At 37.2% G+C, this 18616-nt stretch overlaps 3 protein-coding genes across 3 annotated transcripts; 1 reads left to right on the top strand and 2 right to left on the bottom strand.

Moving 5' to 3' along the window:
- The first annotated feature begins 497 nt into the window (after window positions 1–497).
- On the top strand, window positions 498–4181 carry LOC145467133 (growth arrest and DNA damage-inducible protein GADD45 beta-like). The gene is made up of 5 exons (XM_081450668.1): window positions 498–707; window positions 1674–1787; window positions 2313–2433; window positions 2541–2621; window positions 2740–4181. The coding sequence occupies exons 1-5, from the start codon at window positions 652–654 to the stop codon at window positions 2821–2823; spliced, it is 456 nt and encodes a 151-aa protein (XP_081306794.1). The 5' UTR covers window positions 498–651; the 3' UTR covers window positions 2824–4181.
- Window positions 4182–4185: 4 nt separating this feature from the next.
- On the bottom strand, window positions 4186–8396 carry LOC145467131 (thiosulfate sulfurtransferase-like). The gene is made up of 7 exons (XM_081450666.1): window positions 8021–8396; window positions 7196–7400; window positions 6529–6624; window positions 6091–6223; window positions 5884–5985; window positions 5248–5372; window positions 4186–4712 (listed from the first exon to the last, which is right to left on the bottom strand). Exons 1-7 carry the CDS (start codon window positions 8155–8157, stop codon window positions 4662–4664), a joined length of 849 nt encoding a protein of 282 aa, XP_081306792.1. The 5' UTR covers window positions 8158–8396; the 3' UTR covers window positions 4186–4661.
- Window positions 8397–9970: 1574 nt separating this feature from the next.
- On the bottom strand, window positions 9971–17959 carry LOC145467132 (thiosulfate sulfurtransferase-like). Its single transcript, XM_081450667.1, has 7 exons — window positions 17698–17959; window positions 13730–13934; window positions 12939–13034; window positions 12179–12311; window positions 11243–11344; window positions 10866–10990; window positions 9971–10151 (listed from the first exon to the last, which is right to left on the bottom strand). The coding sequence occupies exons 1-7, from the start codon at window positions 17817–17819 to the stop codon at window positions 10101–10103; spliced, it is 834 nt and encodes a 277-aa protein (XP_081306793.1). The 5' UTR covers window positions 17820–17959; the 3' UTR covers window positions 9971–10100.
- Window positions 17960–18616: the final 657 nt, after the last annotated feature.

Here is an 18616-nt window from a genome sequence, read left to right on the forward strand (position 1 = left end):
TTCAACAGTTGCAGATTCAAAGAAAGCTATGACATTTGAGGGTTTTTTTCATTTTCTATATACTGCAATTTTCCCTTTGAAACTGTTAGTTTTCCGAGCATATTTTCCCTCAAAGGTCTTATTAAAAATCCCTAAAAATCGATTTGTTGAAGCCAGAGTGGGCTTGCCCTAAAATATTTATCATATTGTTTACTTTAACCGCTCTTTGACGCAAGTTGTTTTCCGGTCCTTATGTAAATTTTCCGCTTTTTGGTCTTCAGCGAAAGTGTTCTTTCTAGGAAGGGGTAAGGCGGTTGCTTTGTTTGCCACTGGCGGGAAATAAATATATTCTTTTCCGCTCAAGTTTGAGTGATTTCATATTTATAGATTGCTTAAACTTTCTTCAAATGAAACTGAACGTGTCCTAGCTGCTTGTTGTCTTCAAATATTGGCGATTGTTACTAAGCGATATCTACCCTCCCATGGTAAGTAAGTGTTTTGATGTATCCGGGTTGTCAAACACGTGACTCGTTCCTATAAAGTCGCCAGTCAGCAAAACGAATCGACTGTTTCACGCGGACTTTCCAGCGAAGTGATTGTGTCAACTTCTGCTAGTTATTGCGGGAGTTTTTGGAAGATTTTATCACTTATTTGGACTACCTGGGGACAAGAATGACACAAGAAACCACTGAGAACGAAACAGACGAATTTTGTGAAGAGAAAATGAAGTAAGTTCTTCGGAAACTTGTTTAAAAGTCGCTAGGGTGACGTAATTCCCACTGGAGGCCGGCAACATTTTCCCGGGAATTCTGATATTCACAGAAACTATAACGTGCTTGATTTCTACCCACAAGATAAGCTCTGCCAGCAAAGATCTGCTAATTTAACTTTACGTTTGTCGAAATTTGGCCGGAAAATGCGTTGTATTCGCAAGTTTAGAAAGAATTGTCAAATACGTATTGTACTTCGCGTGTTCAATAACTCGTGACTGACACACACCTCTCGGGGAATCTTGTGCAGCCGTTGTACGCGTACAAAGTCGAACGATTCTGTGAAAAAGGGCTGTCCCAGGTGTTTCTACTTTGTCGGTTATATCTTAACATTTCCAAATTTGATTCATGTCCTGTTTCTTGTAAAATATGTTCTATTTTAAATGCACGCTTACATTATTTGGTCTCCAATAACAATTTCGAACGCAACTCGAACGTTCGTTTTCTCAAAGCATAACTCTCGGTAAGGTTGACTGTAGTTAGAGTTTGGAAACAACAATTTTTAAGTGGAATAGGCTGCTGTCATTGAAAGTTTATATTTTTCTTTGTTGAAAACCAAAAACGAAGTAATTCTGCAAACTGCAACAGACAGCAAGATGACGTGTACCGTAAACTAAGTGATTTTCGCTTTGCCTCACGTAACGTCGAGGTCACGAGACAGTGTTAGAATCGTTAAAAAATCATCATCTAATTTTTGGGCTTTAAACTTGCGTATTATCATTTTTTAGTTAAATATCTACTGAACCGTATATTTGCAAAATAGTTGATCGTTGGATTTCCTTGTTTTGCTCACGTTCAGTCGTATGTTCAAAGCGCGTGATGCGAATTAATTTTTAATTACTTGGTTTGCTGTCTAAACTTTGCTGATGGTTTCATCAGGTCCCGTGAATTATTAATTTATGACTGTTTTTTTATTATTTACAGTGATATGGTGCATAGACACAAAGTGCGTAGAGCATTACAACAAGTCCTACATCAAGCTCAAGTTAATGGTCATTTAGTGTGTGGCGTACATGATGCTGCTAATGAACTTGCAGTGTAAGTGTCTCATTTGATTGACTTTGTCCAATTTATTTCCTTTTTTTGCCTTTTACTTTGTTTAATATATGTCTTTGGGTTAAGGCCTGGAGTTAAACTTTTTGATATGATGGGTGAGAAATTACTCCTTAATTTTGGCATGAAATTTCAGTGTTCATTTATCAGTAATTTCACATGTGAAATTACAAAATTGCCATGGCAATGTTTGACGCAAAATTTCTCGACACAATAAACAAGTAAAAACCCAGGATTGTAAGTGTAAGTTGTCACCCATTTTATTAAAACGTTATCGAATAGTATGATCATGAAGTTAAGAAATAATTTCACTTTCATTTTGTCATAAATCCTATTAATTTCCCGAGCCCAATAAATTATTAGAATTTTGACGAAACGCATGTGAAGTTTGTTCCTAATGTCACTTGTCACCATTTGATTATCCATACAGAACCTACAAGGCATGAAATTGTCCTACATGTATTGTAGCCAGGAACCAGTTTCTAATGTCATTCTATTTATTTGTTATAGGGACTTGGATACCATAGGACTGTGTCTCTTAGTAGAAAATCCCAGTGCAGATCCTGGAATTCAGGTTCACTGCCGGCTGATTGAGGCGTATTGCTGGGAATGTGCAATTCCTGTTATTAAGGTTAGTACCACTACCAGCAGTATTTGCATGATTAATTATAATTTATTATTGAAACATGTTTTATTATCCAAGTGTTTAAACTAATTACTTCATCTCTCTTCTTCTAGGTCAACAGCAGCCGTAAGCTGTGCGAGATGACAAAACATTACAGGGTATTAAGGGAGCCGCTGCATTGCGTTCTTGTCAAGGTACTAAATGCTCATTGTAATAATTGTCATTCTAAATCTATCTCTTCCAGAAATGCTATGAAGAGCAAAATCTAAGATATAGTATAGCTATTAATAGCGTTGTCTTTTTCTTTTGTAGAACTTGCCAACTGACGTGGAATCTGTTTCCACTGTACTACAGTTTGCACGACATTCACCAGCGCCATTGCTCAAGATCACATAAACCTGAAGAAGTTTGTAGTGGCAAATTAGAGACTGGCATGATACTGATCTGCAACTATTTGTTGAGAAGTAGGAGTTGGTTGCACAAGCTCTTCAAGCAGTTGAACCTCTCAAGATAGACTTAACAAATGCAGTGTTACATAGCTAAACAAAAACCATAAGACATCTCGGCATCACAGTTATGTTAAAACCTAAGAATAATTAAAGGCACTATTGCCCAGTGAAAAAAAAAATTAGGTAAATAGAGAGTTCTCAGAGTACCAAAAAAATCCAAAGATAAATTAAACCCCATATGGGCTTATTTAATGCTCTGAAAGAAAAACTACAAAAGGTGGTTTGCAAGTTTGCAAGTCAAAAAAATGCTCAACAAAAAAATGTTGTAAGGGCTTGTTTATTGCACAGATTATAGTTCTTGTCATATGATATTTACTTCAATGACATCTGTTTTGTAGAGAGTGGACAATAACTTTTATTTCCACTCAGACTAGACATATTTATGTGGCTTTGTTTATAGAGCATTTTATGTCGTATCCTCTTCTGAGGACTATACTATTATAAATTATTGTTGCCTGTGAATATGCAATGATTTTATTGTTATGTTTTGGAACTTGATGAGAAATCAAAGAAATGACACAAGCCACGTACTTCAAATCATTATCTACACTTCAGTGTTTTATTTATACCTTAGATTGAAATGTAATAAAAGAAAACAAAGAAAAAAGAAAATAATTTTATAACCAAAAAAATTACTTTTAACTTCCCTCTGAATCTTTAGTTTTACGTTATCAAGAAGTTGTAACTTGCACATGTAAGCTTTGATACACATTGTAGGAAGAACTATTTTGACATGCCATGGTTGCATGTGAATTAAGACTGCTGGGCAGGTAGTCTTCCAACGGTACCACTTCAGGGTGTGGACACAGTAGATGTGGTACCACTTTATGAGGGTGGTCAGAGTACATGTTGTACAACTTGATTGGGGCAGTCACAATAGGTATTTATCTACCACTTGATGGAGGTGGTCACAGTTCACTCACAAACATTGACAAATTTGCAAAAACCTTAAAGCTCCAATTATCTGCTTTATTTTCCATACATTTTATGAAATGCTGCACATCACTTATGACTTGTATGCTAGGCAACATACAGAACTACTTTTATGTTGTAGTGGATCAGAAGCTGTCATTTTGTGGTTTAAGGTTTAAGTAAATACCAACACTCATATAGTTGAAAAATTTTTATAATAACTACGTACTAATAAATTAAGAAATTCTAACAAAACTGTAAAAAAAATTTAATAATAAGTATAATTATATTTACTGAAATCTTGGAGACTCATTAAACAACATAATTTTCTCACTGGTTTGTTTCCTTTTAATAACTTATTTACCAGATACTGCTGTGTTACATATAAACATTATATTGAGGCAAGCTATACACTGAAACTGGATTCAGCATGAGCTCGTCACATTCCTACTATGCCTTAGAGTGCCTTTTAGTAACTACTACATCCAGGTCGCCAGAACTTGCAGTTTTTTTTAAAAAAATATATCAGTGTATGGTGGTGAAATATCGTGTTGTGGACCTTGTGCACCTTAATTGATAACTTCGATTCAGGTCACTAAATTCTCCCAATTGAAAGAACGTCAAAGTGCAGTGGTGAAAAATACATGTGTTTGGTTGTCATGGTTACTGTCCCCCCTTTGTCAGCCATTTGAGTGCTACTAAGCCAGCATTGCCATGGTCACTAGTCCCAATTCTCTTAACTGAGAGCTAGTTACCAGTCCCATCCTTTAGTACACAACATAGGGATTGTTTCACTAGCTGAACACTGGCATATCATTCTATTTGGCTTGAGTCAGCTCTTTCTTTCCACTCTCTGAAACCTCCCTGTAAATAAAAAAAAATGGAAAATATGACAAAATGTTTTGCTTTTTCCAAGTTAGTCCTCCACTGTATATTACTTTGGGCATCCTCTTTCTATGTACCCTTTAATGCAGTCAACTGGTAAATTCTCTCTACTGTATTAATACATTATTTACAGCAGTGATTGGGAGATTTCATCATAATTTTTTGAGACAAAAGTTTTCAGCATTGTATCTGGAAAGATTGATGACTTGTGAACAAATTAGAATTTTTAAGTCCACTTTTTCGGTTTTTGCAGTTTAAATTTTTATATAAATCAATTGATACAACATCAAATACCAAACATCCTCTACTGAAAAAAATAAATACAATTTTTGAGAAATTTTCAATATGTCATGAACCCATTGGTTACAACAGAGGATCATTTTATTATGTTCCAGGATTTACTCATTTTTTGCCTATAATACAAATGATAATATTTTTGTCAGATCATTTCCTCTTGATAGTTAATATTCAATCAATGGTCATTGATCAGTTGTTCGTTATCAGTGAGTCTTACATGATACAGGGCCACATCAGGACATCCACACAGATGAGCCGTGAGTACCAAAGTGCAAGATGACATTCCTCCATTACACATGCCGATTACTGGTTTACTGAGATCAATTCCAGCATCACAATAAACTGTTGGGACAATAAAATGAATGAAAGAGTTACTGAAACTGATACTTAACAGTAATCTACTTTTATTAACATAATTTATGGTGGAATCACAATATTTCAAACTCCAAGGGAAATGAAAATTTGTTTGAAAAATCAGGTAGTTGAAAAAATCAAGGGGTAAAAATACAGTATTTGACTGAAGGTAGGGAAATTACTTTTGGTTCAAGCTATTGGGAGGTTCGAAAAATCCAGGGGTTTGAGATCAGGATTTCACTGTATAGTGGAAACCCATTGATCTGGCCAGCAATGGGCCACAAAGATCTGGCCTTATTAACAGGGTGGTTGTATTAAAGGGTTTCTTTATATAAGAAAATGACTGACTGAGCTTTTGTTTGGGCCAAAATAAAGTGGCTGTAATAACTAGGTGGCCATATTTAATGGGGTAAGTTACCATGAGAAGGAGTTCCACAGACTGTGTAGTTAAGTTTCGTCAATTTTCTGCTGTGGGCTCCTTGTATTGAGAACAACCTACCTTTCTTGAGCTCGTCAACAGTCTTCAGAGTCCTGGTGTCTGGGTTAAACAGGCTTGGAAATGGAATGTTTACTGCACCTGGGTAGTGGCCAGACTTTGGATCTGAGAAAACAAATTTTTGTATAACTGATTAATATCAGAAACTTCAGAAATTAATTCTGATACTCTTTCAACAGCTGGAAAGTTTATATAATTTTTCCACAGTACCATCTGGTGAATGGTTAAAAGTAGCATGAGGACGGCTGTCGCAAACTTGTGCTTTACGTGATGCAAGATTCTCTTGCATTTCATCAAACTTTTTGATCCATTTTGGGTTGAACTTTGCTGTAAAATCTCCTTCCTGTAATGTAAAAACAAATAACTTGGCCATTATGATGATAAATGCAGCAACTAACTCCTTAGAGGTGATTCTTTTGGTCCCATCTTGCCAGTCTCAAGTCCACATAAAGTAAGAGCATTACAAAAAGACAAGCTACCCCATCCGGCTAAACAAAGAAGTACAACAGAAACCAAAAAGTATGAGTCAGAGGACTTACTAAAGTCTTCAAAGAAAGTGAAACCTTTTGAGAAGTGAAACAGCACTTGATAGCACATAAGAGAACCAGAAAGAGGAACATTGCATCGTAGTCTGAATGCAGCACACACCCGTTTTTTGATCATCATATCTGTTGTTTCATAGCCATCAGCAGTCCACCTCTCCAGTCCTCCATCCAGCACTGAAACATTTTCATGACCAAACAGCTGTGAAAATGAGGGAAATTAGGAAAAAAGCAGGCCAGAGTCAACAAAATTTTTGACTTGTCAAAGAGATTAAAATTGGAGTACGGTACATGTAGTGACAGAAGCCAAGAATAGGCCAGACTAGAAGACCTTAGTTTGTTCATGCCCTACATGTCCAGGGTGGGTACTCCCAGAAAAATCGGGTGGAGGTGTGCGGCCTGCTTCCCAAAACCCTTACCCCATTTATGACCAAAATCTGCAATTTTCCTTACCCTATTTATGACCTGACCAAAAATTTGATATCCCATTTATGACCTGAACCTTAAATCAAAACCCTGTTTCAGACCTGCCTCATAATTAGTTTCCTTGTTCAGACCAATGTTAAATTGCTGTAAACATAATTTGTGAAGGGCTTTTAATTTGTTTATCGATAAATTTGATGAAAAAGTAGTCAAAGTAGTGTCTTAAAAACATACCCAATTCAAGACTAGAGTGCAAAAACCACCCCAACCCCAGGTCTATATGCAGCTTAGTGACTCAGAAGGGAAAGATGGTGATTAGAGTGACGATATCCAAGTTATTATGAACAGACCTTGAACATCCACCAAGCTCTTGCACCCATGAAGTATCCAAACCTTCCTGTGTTTTCATAAATGACAACATGGTCTCTGTTATTCACTGCACTGCCTCTGGCATTCATTTGAAATGTCGAGACATCTGGAATATTCCTAGGATATAAGGGAGTATTCTCCACTCCAAAGAACATGTCCATATATGAAGCACGGATGATATGTTTCCTGAAAGAAATCAAGGCTATGCATTATCATTAATTATTCCAATTCTCTATGGTAAATGTTTTTTTTTCCCAGCCTCCCCCTCAGATAGTTCCCACTCTTGAAGTAACTGAACAAGAAGCATGGACACAAGGCAGCTTTGCTCATATTTATCATTTCTTGCCCTGATCTAACTTCAAACGGATTTAACATTTCCACTTTATAATATTAAGCCCCTGCAGGTTTTTTGTTATTGTGGCATGTGGGGAATGTTGTTGTTTGTTTGTTTATTTTTCGATTTCTTGTTTTGTTGTTATTGTTGCTTTTTTAATCAAAACTTATTGTGCAATGATTGATGTACGCTTACATTATAAGATTTTTCACGAATATCATAAAAACTGTTTACCCCATAATGCACAAAAAAGGGTTCTTCGCTTCTCTAGAGGTCCAGTTTGTAGCGCAATAGCAGCAGTAGTAACAGCTTACCTGTGAGATCTTATTTATCTGAAGGACTGATTTATTTAAGCTCATAAAGACCTTGCACCTTCATGCATGCCGTCAAACCTAAATCGATCGCTGGAAATCGAAAGTTTCCAAACATCTTTATATCGATCAAGCAAAGCAATAAACTTAAGATGCCTTACTTTGAGAAACCACTGCAAGCATCCTTATCACTGAACCATGTGGTGTCTAGGACTGCCAAGCCACCTTTGGTGTTTTTGAGTTCTTTATTCAGCCAGTCCGTAGACACAACAGGCCGGTCAAGTTGTGAAGAAGACATCCTGATGAAATCAGGACTGCAACCTGACGGGTCGGGTAGGAGGCGGGGCCCCCGTGGCGGTGTGGGTATGTGAGTCAAAGCAAAGATAAAAGTAGGAACTAACAAAATATTATTGTGGTTTTTTCTTTATAAGGCCGATTCACCGGACACTATATTTTGTTGGTACAATTATTACACGTTGGGTATTTTGGGGGTTTCACAGCTGTAATCCTTTCCTCCCTCCCCTCCTGGGTCTTACCACATCAGCACAAGTCCCAAGATTCCACGCGATCGCTCGCTGTTCGATATTTGTGCCTACTAGATGTTTGTTCTTTGATAAATTTTCAACCCTTTGTGTATTTTCTAGGCAACGATAAGGTGAATGCCTGTCCCTACATTTTAACGTAGCGATCTTTTGCTAGTTGTGAGGCCATTTTTTGGCCCCCTGTGTTGGAAGTCAAAGCAACTGCAACTTCAAGTCGATCTCCGGTTGTTCTGCTAATTAGGTGAGTGGGATTTGCCAATTTTAGGACATTCCTCAAGCATTCAACTCTCTAATCAATCTTTACATTAAAGCCCTGTTTGTATCGACTGTATCGACACATTTAGCAAACTTTATGTGCGTTACATGTATATTGACCAAAAGTAGTCAAAATGACTGCATATTCATTGGCCAAGGACTTAGTTATTTTTTGTGTGTTCGCAATCACACAAAGGAAAGAACAAGGGCAGTATCCACCATCTTGACAAAACAAACTCAGCCAATAAAGAATTCATTATGTGGTATAAAGAACACCATTTTACTTGCTGGACAGTGGGCGCTTTCCATTCAACCAAAAATTCCGAGAATTTCGAGTCTGCCCTGAGGCTCACAGGTCCCACACAGGTGGAGGATGTCCTCTTTTGGTGTTGACTGATACAGTAAGACTGGGAACATGTGGCATCATTTACGTTAAAATTGCGGATCATGTGTACTAAAGGCATCCACAGTCGAGTATCAATCAATAACCTTGATAGACTCTCAAGACTGGCATCTCAATCAATACCAGGTCAACACTCAATCAACATCTCAGTCAACAGTCAGTCAAGGGTTAACCAATTTTCGCAGACACACATATTGATCGATACATATGAATCAGTCAACACTTGACCAACTATCAACCCACAGTCAAGCGGGTGTCGATCCAGCATTGATCGAGATTATTATAATTATTATTATTATTATTATTATTACAATTTAATGACTGTGAAGAATAAAAATGAGCCATATGGGCCGTCTGTAAAGGAGTCAAAACCCCATATGAAAACAGACCACCAAAAGGGAAAAAAAAAATGCGGCCCTCACATTAAATTATGACATTAAGAATTTTCTAGCGTCTGCCTTAAAAGTTCTCAGATTGGTTTCACAGCGAGTGTCCAATGGCAGTTCATTCCATTTATCTGATCAAGATATTGGGATCGAGTGTCAACCTGATATCCATCGAGGATTGATTGAGACACACATGTATCGATTGAGTGTCAATTTATATATTGATCAAGGGTCAATCAAGGATATTGACCGACACTCTAACGCAGATGTGTTTAGTACACATTGTCCAAAATTGCTATATATTTTTTTTTCTTAGTTATGGACTTAGACCTCATCTAGCACTGAGTTAAGCAATTCAACTTGGCTTTTACTCTCCTAATGTTTTGTCAGTACATGTAAATTTATAAATATGTTTGAGTTAATTTTTGATTTCAACTACATGTGGTTCCTTTTCTTCGAGTTTCAATGTTACTTTTTTAAATTTATCCCTATGACTAGGGATAAATTGACAACAAAAACAACACCTTTTTTGCTGTTACCAGTTTTTTTATTCAGCAAAGCAAACAGTACATGCTTCTGTACTGATTTTGCAAACAAAGTGACCAACTAATATATGTGGGGTAAATTATGTGCCACAGGTAAATCATGTGAAGTATCATTCAATTTGACTTGGGTCAGCTCTTCCTTTCCACTCGGTGAATCCTCCCTGTGAATATGGAAAGATATCAAACAAAATGAAACCCTAGACAAAGGTTGCTCCAGTCATACATCCCTGTGTATTCATTGACCAGTCCTTAATAACCCCATCTGAAGATAGTTCTTTTCCTAATAAGTTTTCTCAATCGCTTGCTTGAATGGGATTGTAAATCCTGACTCTCGAGTATCAGAAGTTCAGTTGACCTAAAAATCTCCAAAGATTTCTAAAGAAATATTCAGAAGACTTTTATAAGAATCTATACCAATAAAACACAATTTGGTTTGTTAAGTTCAATTTTGTCTCTGTGGCCCACTAAAAAGAAATAGCTTTGCTATGGCCATGAACCTTTTTAGCTTGGGCGGTTTGTTTTCCCATTGCAGACCATGTGATATTCTCTAGTGGATTGTTCTTTTATTAATCTAAAAATTATTTATTCATACACATGTAACTATTTGAAAATTTGACAGCAAGAATTCTCAAGAATATCACGTGGTCTAAAATGGGGCAACAAACCACCCAAGCTAAAAAGGTCCATTAGGGACACAATATACAAATATTCGAAAATTAACTGGATTGCATGCACATCCTACAGGAGAATGGTTCAACAATCCTGCAAAATATTTGCCACCCCTTAGAGGCAAAGATTTTACTTCGTGTATACAGCCTTATTGTGTTAACAAGTATGATTCGCACACATGCTGATATTTAACTTGTTTATCTTACATAATATAGTGCCGCATCAGGACAGCCGCAAATATGAGCTGTGAGCACCAGAGTGCAAGATGATAGTCCACCAATACACATGCCGATTACTGGTTTAGTGAGATCAATTCCAGCATCAGCATAAACTGTGAGACATAAGCAAAAGAAATAAAATTAAAACTATTAAATAACAGAATTGAAATTACACTCATTGTAAAACCAATTATTTTTTGACACTTGAGTGAAACCACTCTATCAACAATAAATTGTAACCTTCCAATTCCTTTTCTAACACAAGATACACATTGAATTATATAACAGTTAAGGAAAGGTTTCTGAAAAATCTGAGCATGGGAAGATTTTTGGCTTGAAGATCTATAAGACAGAACACAGTCAACCTTTCTTCAGCTCGTCAACAGTCTTGAGAGTTTTGGTGTCTGGGTTAAACAGGCTTGGAAATGGAATGTTCACTGCACCAGGGTAGTGACCAGTCTTAGGATCTGAAACAAAACAAGATCCTCTCACCATACAATGTTAAGCAAAGCTATGACCATTCAAACAATCTTTTTAAAGCTCTAACATGACTTGAAGTGGTCATAAAGAAATCATGGTACTTGTTTTTCTGAATTAAGCATGGGATCCCTTGAATAAATACCAATTCTCCAAGATACAGTCACAAATGTACCCGTCAAACATTTATTTATGGCTTAAGAATCTGCAGATTTGAAGGCAATATAAATGGCTGTCAAAAAATGGCGACTAAACACCCTAGCTGAAGACACAGCATTTGAATAATCCAGCAGGTTGACAGGTCAGATGATAAGGGCAGTATTCCCCTTTAAAAATGTACAGATCAGAGTGCAAAGAACACCAGTTTTCTGTCTTGTCCATAGGGCAAGTGATGTACTAGCCTAAAAGAGTCCCTCTCACAAGCCCCAAGAAATTTTATCTTTTTTCAATGCTTTTTGTCATTTCAATTACCTTAAAAATTTTGGCCAAAAACTTTACTTTCTTAGGGAAAGTTAAGGATGGAATCCACCACCCAAACTGTGCCCCAACTATCAGACACAACTTTCTTCGCATGCTACAGATTAATCATGACAATTTTATCTGAAATCAAGAAGACCTGCATTTCTTGCTCTTCCTTTGACTTGCTGGTCCCATAATAATTATGCAGTTTTCTATCACAGCACCACAATTTACAAGTATAACTGCAGAAAATATTTATAATCTATTATTGTCACTTACATTGGCAGTACGGTTGTACAAAACATGACACGGACACTAATATTTCTTTATAACGAAAATCTACATAGTATGATACAAAATTATACCATTAGGTGAGTGATTGAACAGGTCAGGGCCACGACTGTCACAAACTTGTGCTTTATGTGACTTGAGGTTTTCTTGCATGTCCTCAAACTTTTTGATCCATTTTGGTGTGTAGTTTGCTTTAAAATCACCTTCCTGAAATTTAAAAATATTTTAAAATTAGGGTTAGTTAAATCACCTACACAGACCGAGAAAGGAAAACCTCCTGGTATTATAAGAAGTACTGCACGAAAGGTATTGCTAAGAGCAGACTTACGTAATGGTTCCTCATGAAACACATAAAAGTACTGTTCAGTAGCTTTCATTTGAATGGTCACACACTAGAGCTTTATCTGCAGACTTAAAAGTTAGAACCACCTTGTACAGCATAGTAAACAGTACCACATGAATGCACTGCTCAATAGCTTTCATTTGAATGGTCACACACTAGGGTTTCATCCACAGACTTAAAAGTTAGAACCACCTTATACAGCATAATAAACAGTACCACATGAAAGTACTGCTCAATAGCTTTCATTTGAATGGTCACACATTAGGGTTACATGCAGAGGCTTAATATTACATGTAATTAAGGTTTAACAACAAGAGTTAGAGTTTTAAACAGGTCTGATATCATCTCCTTGCAAGTGTAAAACATCAAAAAGTTAATTAACATTTAATTAACTATTTTTTATTTAATTAATAAGTGTTCAATGCATTGAAAAGAAGAAAAACCCTCATAGAACTTAAGAATCATGAATTATTTTAATTATTGGTAAATACCTTTTTCTTGACCATCATATCTGTTGTTTCATAGCCATCGGCAATCCACCTTTCCAGTCCTCCATCCACTATGGAAACATTTTCATGACCAAACAGCTAGAAATTAAAATTAATTTAAAATAACAGTCAAGAAATCACAGCCTTTTTACCCTTGTGATAAAAGTATACTTGAAAATCTTAAATTCAGCCCACGAAAAATTGCCAAGTACCAAACCTAACAAAAGATGTTAGTCTTACATGAAACAGCCCCTCAGGAAATAATTTAACGTTAAATTTCCGAAGAATCGAAACGTAACGAACCTGCATTTTTCCCTCTCTTTCCCATTCCCTCCCGTCCCGTCCCCTCTCCCACTTCTGCCCGGGTTCTGCTTCATTGGGTTACGAAACCCAAGCAAACGTGAAGTCAAGCAGAGACGTGCCCTGTAAAATAGGGTATCGATTTTGGTCTCTTTCGTCTCAAATACGGTACGGGTTTAGCCTTGAACTTGGTATGTTTTTCAGAAGAAGCCACTTTTTCATCATCGACAAGACCATCAACAAAAGCCCTTCACAAAGATTTTAACATCGGTCTGAACTAAAGAACTAATCATAAGGCAGGTCTGAAACAGTGTATTGATTTAGGAGTTTACGTTATGTCTTAAATAGGGTGTTGAGTTTTTGGTTAGGTCATAAAAGGGTAGGGGAAATCGCAAATTTTGGTCTTAAATAGGGTAAGGGTTTTGGGAAGCGGACCTCGCATCCGCAAAAATGTTTCTGGGATGTTAGGGGGCATTTCACTTATTCATGCTCACCTTGAACATCCACCAAGCTCTTCCTCCCATGAAGTATCCAAACATTCCTGTGTTTTCATAAATGACAACATGGTCGCTGTTATTCACTGCACTGCCCTTGGCGTTGACTTCAAAAGTTGGAACATCTGGAATATTACGAGGGTACAAAGGAGTGAACTGTACCCCTTTGAACATGTCCATGTATGTGGCATGGCTGATGTGTTGCCTGCAATATTAAATTTCATTATTCAAGCCCTAAACTCTGCACATGAGTAAAAACATCAAACGAGTCAACTAGCTCCAAAATATTTTAGCATTGTATCGATAGTTTATAAAGTACTACGTGTGAAGAACACAAGTACAAATCTAAATTTAGGTCGGACTTTTTTCATGATACCTTGTCTAGGGTCTCTGTAAACTTTGTGTTAATAAAGCAAATCAAAAATTACCTTACCTTATCGACCTTGGATAGGTTTTTACACATGATTTTCAAACTTTCACAATCGTGGTAATTAATGCTCGTTGTCCAAAACATTTAACTATTATGCTCGAAAGGCGTCGCTATTACTGCGATAATTATGCTCTTATTGCGAATGCCAAGCCTCGACAGGCTTTTCATCGCAAACTTCACAGTCAAGTTTATTTAAGATCACAAGGTTCTTCCTCTCCCTCGCTCTGACTGTTTACTAAAATGACCCAACGCAAGGCTCTTCGTGTAGCTTTTCTAAACATTTGCTTTCATCGCGGAATATTACGTGACAAATGATTTGCTGATAAGATGAATCACGTTTACAATTTGGTGCTAATTATCTGATAATCATCGACTGAACTAACTGAGACGTACTTCTGATTTCTATTATTTCTGGCCTAGATTCCCTGGATCACGCAACTTAAAAATACTGAGGATATTCTGTCACACAATTAAAACTGTCACACAGTATGACTGGAACTTTCACGACACTCCGCTATGCTCATTTGAAAAAAGCGAATGAAATAATGAAAAGCAAAAGTAATGGAAAAAAACTCGCTCTGATGTACCAGAAGAGTGTTGAATTAGGAAAACCTGTTGGCAGGAGACGTGTATATGTGTGGTCAAGCGACTGCGGCGAGATTTCTCAGCCTGCCTAAGGGCCACTATCCGTCAGCCAGTCATGATGCTTGATTCTTCTGCTATGCTCAAAATACACCCTTTGCTGTTCATTTACAGAAAATAAACATTCATTTGTGTCCAAATTTCTTTCTTTATGGTCAATAAACTCTCATTAACACCAATATGACCTTCATTTGCGCGTAAGGAACGTTCAAGAATAACATTTACATATGCATTAACATTCAAAATCATCAAAAGAAAAACAATACCTTCGTTTGACATTCATTGACTGTAAATGTATTTTCATTTTGGTCGAAAAAAAATTCAGTTAAATGACCTTGCTCTCCATGAGTTCTCGTAGCTCAGTGGATAGAGCGCCCGCCCGGTGTTCGGGAGGTCACGGGTTCGATTCCTGTCGGGGACTCAGAATTTTTCTATGTCCCACGCTCATGTCATGTTGATTAATTCACCTTCACAAAAATTCGTTGTCGCGAAACGACAATCATTTACACTTTAGGACATTCAGTTTTCAACAAAAGACTTTCAATAACACAATTTGCATGAGAACTAACATTCAATTGCATTATTAGGCAACCATATCCATGAAGGTAACAATCTTTAGTGCGGTAAGACAAACATTACCGTGTTTTCACCAAACGTTAAGAGAAAACAAACGCTCATTCGCGCAGTTCTTTTGAACAGAGATATCTCGCCCAATTTTCCTCGAAATTTTGATCATAGAACAAGGGACCATATGTACTTTTTTTTAAAACATATTGTCACAATCCTCCCATTCCAGATATATGTAAATTCGGCCACTTATGAAACTTTTTACGTACAACTCAGAGGGCGCACTACAGTATACGTGTGTCATAGTGACAGTTAGATTTCTCCAGAAATGCCACGAAGAAATACTGTAGAATCCCATTTGAACACCGCGAAAGGATAGTCAGGGCCTTTGAAGATGTCAAAAGAGACGAAGCAAGACGCCAGGGAATTGCTCTGTGAAATTATCGCACGCAGCTGTTGCAGCAAGCTCTACAACGAAATATGTATTGGTACCATTACGGCAGCTAAATGTGGACAGTGGTTTCGTTTCATGCAAACGTATTTGCCACGATGCCTCAATAGTGAGGCAATTGAAGGATAAATCGTTCAGCGAATTTGATATTCTATCTTTCAAAAATAAATGTTGTTATGGCTGTAATGTTTGTCTCGCCGTATTAAAGATTGTTACCTTCATGGATATGGTTGCCTAATAATGCAATTGAATGTTAGTTCTCATGCAAATTGTGTTATTGAAAGTCTTTTGTTGAAAACTGAATGTCCTAAAGTGTAAATGATTGTCGTTTCGCGACAACGAATTTTTTTTCGACCAAAATGAAAATACATTTACAGTCAATGAATGTCAAATGAAGGTATTGTTTTTCTTTTGATGATTTTGAATGTTAATGCATATGTAAATGTTATTCTTGAACGTTCCTTACGCGCAAATGAAGGTCATATTGGTGTTAATGAGAGTTTATTGACCATAAAGAAAGAAATTTGGACACAAATGAATGTTTATTCTCTGTAAATGAACAGCAAAAGGTGTAATGTCGGCATAAATATGTGTAATGATCTTAAAACTGACCAGGCGAATATCACGTAAAAACATACCGTTCGAGACAAGTCGATCTGGAGGGGTGTTCGGGCGCGCCCTTCCGGTGTCTTGCTTAAACATTTTATAGCCAAAAATAACCTTGGAATGGATAAATTTGACTGGCTTGATGATTTTAGCCAACACATGAAAGCATTTGACTGATCACAAAGCATCTCTGGTGGTAAAGAAATTGCCCACGGCCTTAGTTGAGTAGTGTTCCACTAACAATGGCCGTTTTTATACTAGAGGACGCGTTATCCGTCCAGAAGCATAATTTGTCCTCGCCGTTTTTTATACTAAAGACGCATTATCCGTCCGGAGAAGTTGGGCAAACATTTGCAGTTCGTCTGGTTATGCGTCTCTAGTATAAAGACGGACACAAGACGTATTATGCGTCTAGTCGAACTATCTCTCGTAGCGCGTCGTTCAAGACGTATTTCGAAGGATAGTTAGTCTAGACGTATAATGCATCTTGTGCCCGTCTTCATACTAGAGACGCACAACCCGACGAACTGCAAATGTTTGCCCGCGTTCGTCCAGACGGATAATGCGTCTTTAGTATAAAAACGGCCGATTAGATATAAATTTATTAATAGTGCTATTGATTTCTATCGTGTGATAGTTTGACGAGGGCGCTTCCTGAGTCAATTATCACGCATAGCAATAAACGAACAAACATTCTCTCTGTTTTAGTTTTAACCTGCCAGTCGTTCAAAACTTTATTGAAATCCTTTTCAAAGACAAGTCGAAAACTCAAAGAAGCGGCCGCCATTTTGTTAACAACCGTACACTGCCAGGCTACCAGTCACGATCTATACTAATTTGCGTTGTAGATTGTTTTGGGTGATTTAATGTACGTGAATTTTAAACGTTGCTTAAACGGTTGTTAGTTTATCTTTTTAATTCGCCTGACAGCTGGTTATGCACGCAGCAATTTCAATTATTTCCCGTTTATTAGTCACCGTCTTTTCGCGAACTGCAGCCCTGTTCGCGGATACATCTTCTTATAAGAAAACACGTTACTGTGGCCACCCTGTTGGAACGGCTAACGGCCATATTCTAATATCTAAAGCTGTATAATCCTTTATAATTTTGCTCCGTTATATTGCCGCTCGATCCAAATACGCAGTTATAACTGACCAACTAATAATTTACCTTTGTTTTGAGAATGATATGTAAAACCGAGCCCGTTCTTGTTTCGTTTTTGTCTTTTGTCTATGACGTGTACAGAAATTCTGACAACGTTGGGCGACTTACTTTGAAAAAGCCTCGGAAGCGTTCTTGTCTGGAAACCAAGTGGCATCTAATACTGCCAAGTTGGTCTTGTTTGCCTTCAGCTCCTTGTCAAGCCATGCTGTGGACACCACCGACTGAGACATGATTCGATCAGCGAACTGGTTCGTCAACTAATGACTGATGACTGAGGATAAATGGACACGATTTATATATGCAATGTATATATATGAATGAATCTATAATAGTCAATGCAAGTATGTTGCAGCTTAAAATAGCTTTTATCGCCCGGGGCATCCAGTTACTGCTAAGACATCAGTGACATCATCTATTTTGACAATTAAATAACCCAAAAACACTTTTGTAAACAGATATCTCCCCTATTCAATACAAAGCTTCAAAAGGGTGGAATTTTTAAATCGCGTGATAAATGTCGTTCAGCACTAGCAGGTTCCCATGGGAGACATTTGTTTGACCTTGACTTGTCGCAAATTTAATCAATAGTACATTTTTGTCTCAAATTCAAATAAGCCGTCACAATGGATATGATGTAGAAACGGTGTCATGGGTATAAACCTATGCTCTGGAATATTTATAGCTGAGCACAACTTAGGAAACTGTAGATAAGTCTAAGTAGTTAGCTCTCAGAAAATACGACTCAACTTAATCAAGCTCTATATCGTGATACAACTTATTGTTTCGTAATAAACTGAGTGTAATAAACCGAGAAAGGGGGGAGCTACCATCCTGGGTTACAAAACTCGATGGACATAGCGTTTTCTAGAGTTTAAATTTACTAGGAATTGAATGAGCTTACAGTTACAACAAATTCTAACCCAAAACCAAGTAATATGGCTATTTAACTATCACGCACTGTCATGTAGCTTACGAGCAGGTTTTGCACGCAAGCGCTGCCTGACCTTTCTGGCTTTTCGCTTTGGCG

The sequence above is a fragment of the Orbicella franksi genome, chromosome 14 (assembly GCF_964199315.1).
Source record: "Orbicella franksi chromosome 14, jaOrbFran1.1, whole genome shotgun sequence".
Taxonomy (NCBI): Eukaryota; Metazoa; Cnidaria; class Anthozoa; order Scleractinia; family Merulinidae; genus Orbicella; species Orbicella franksi.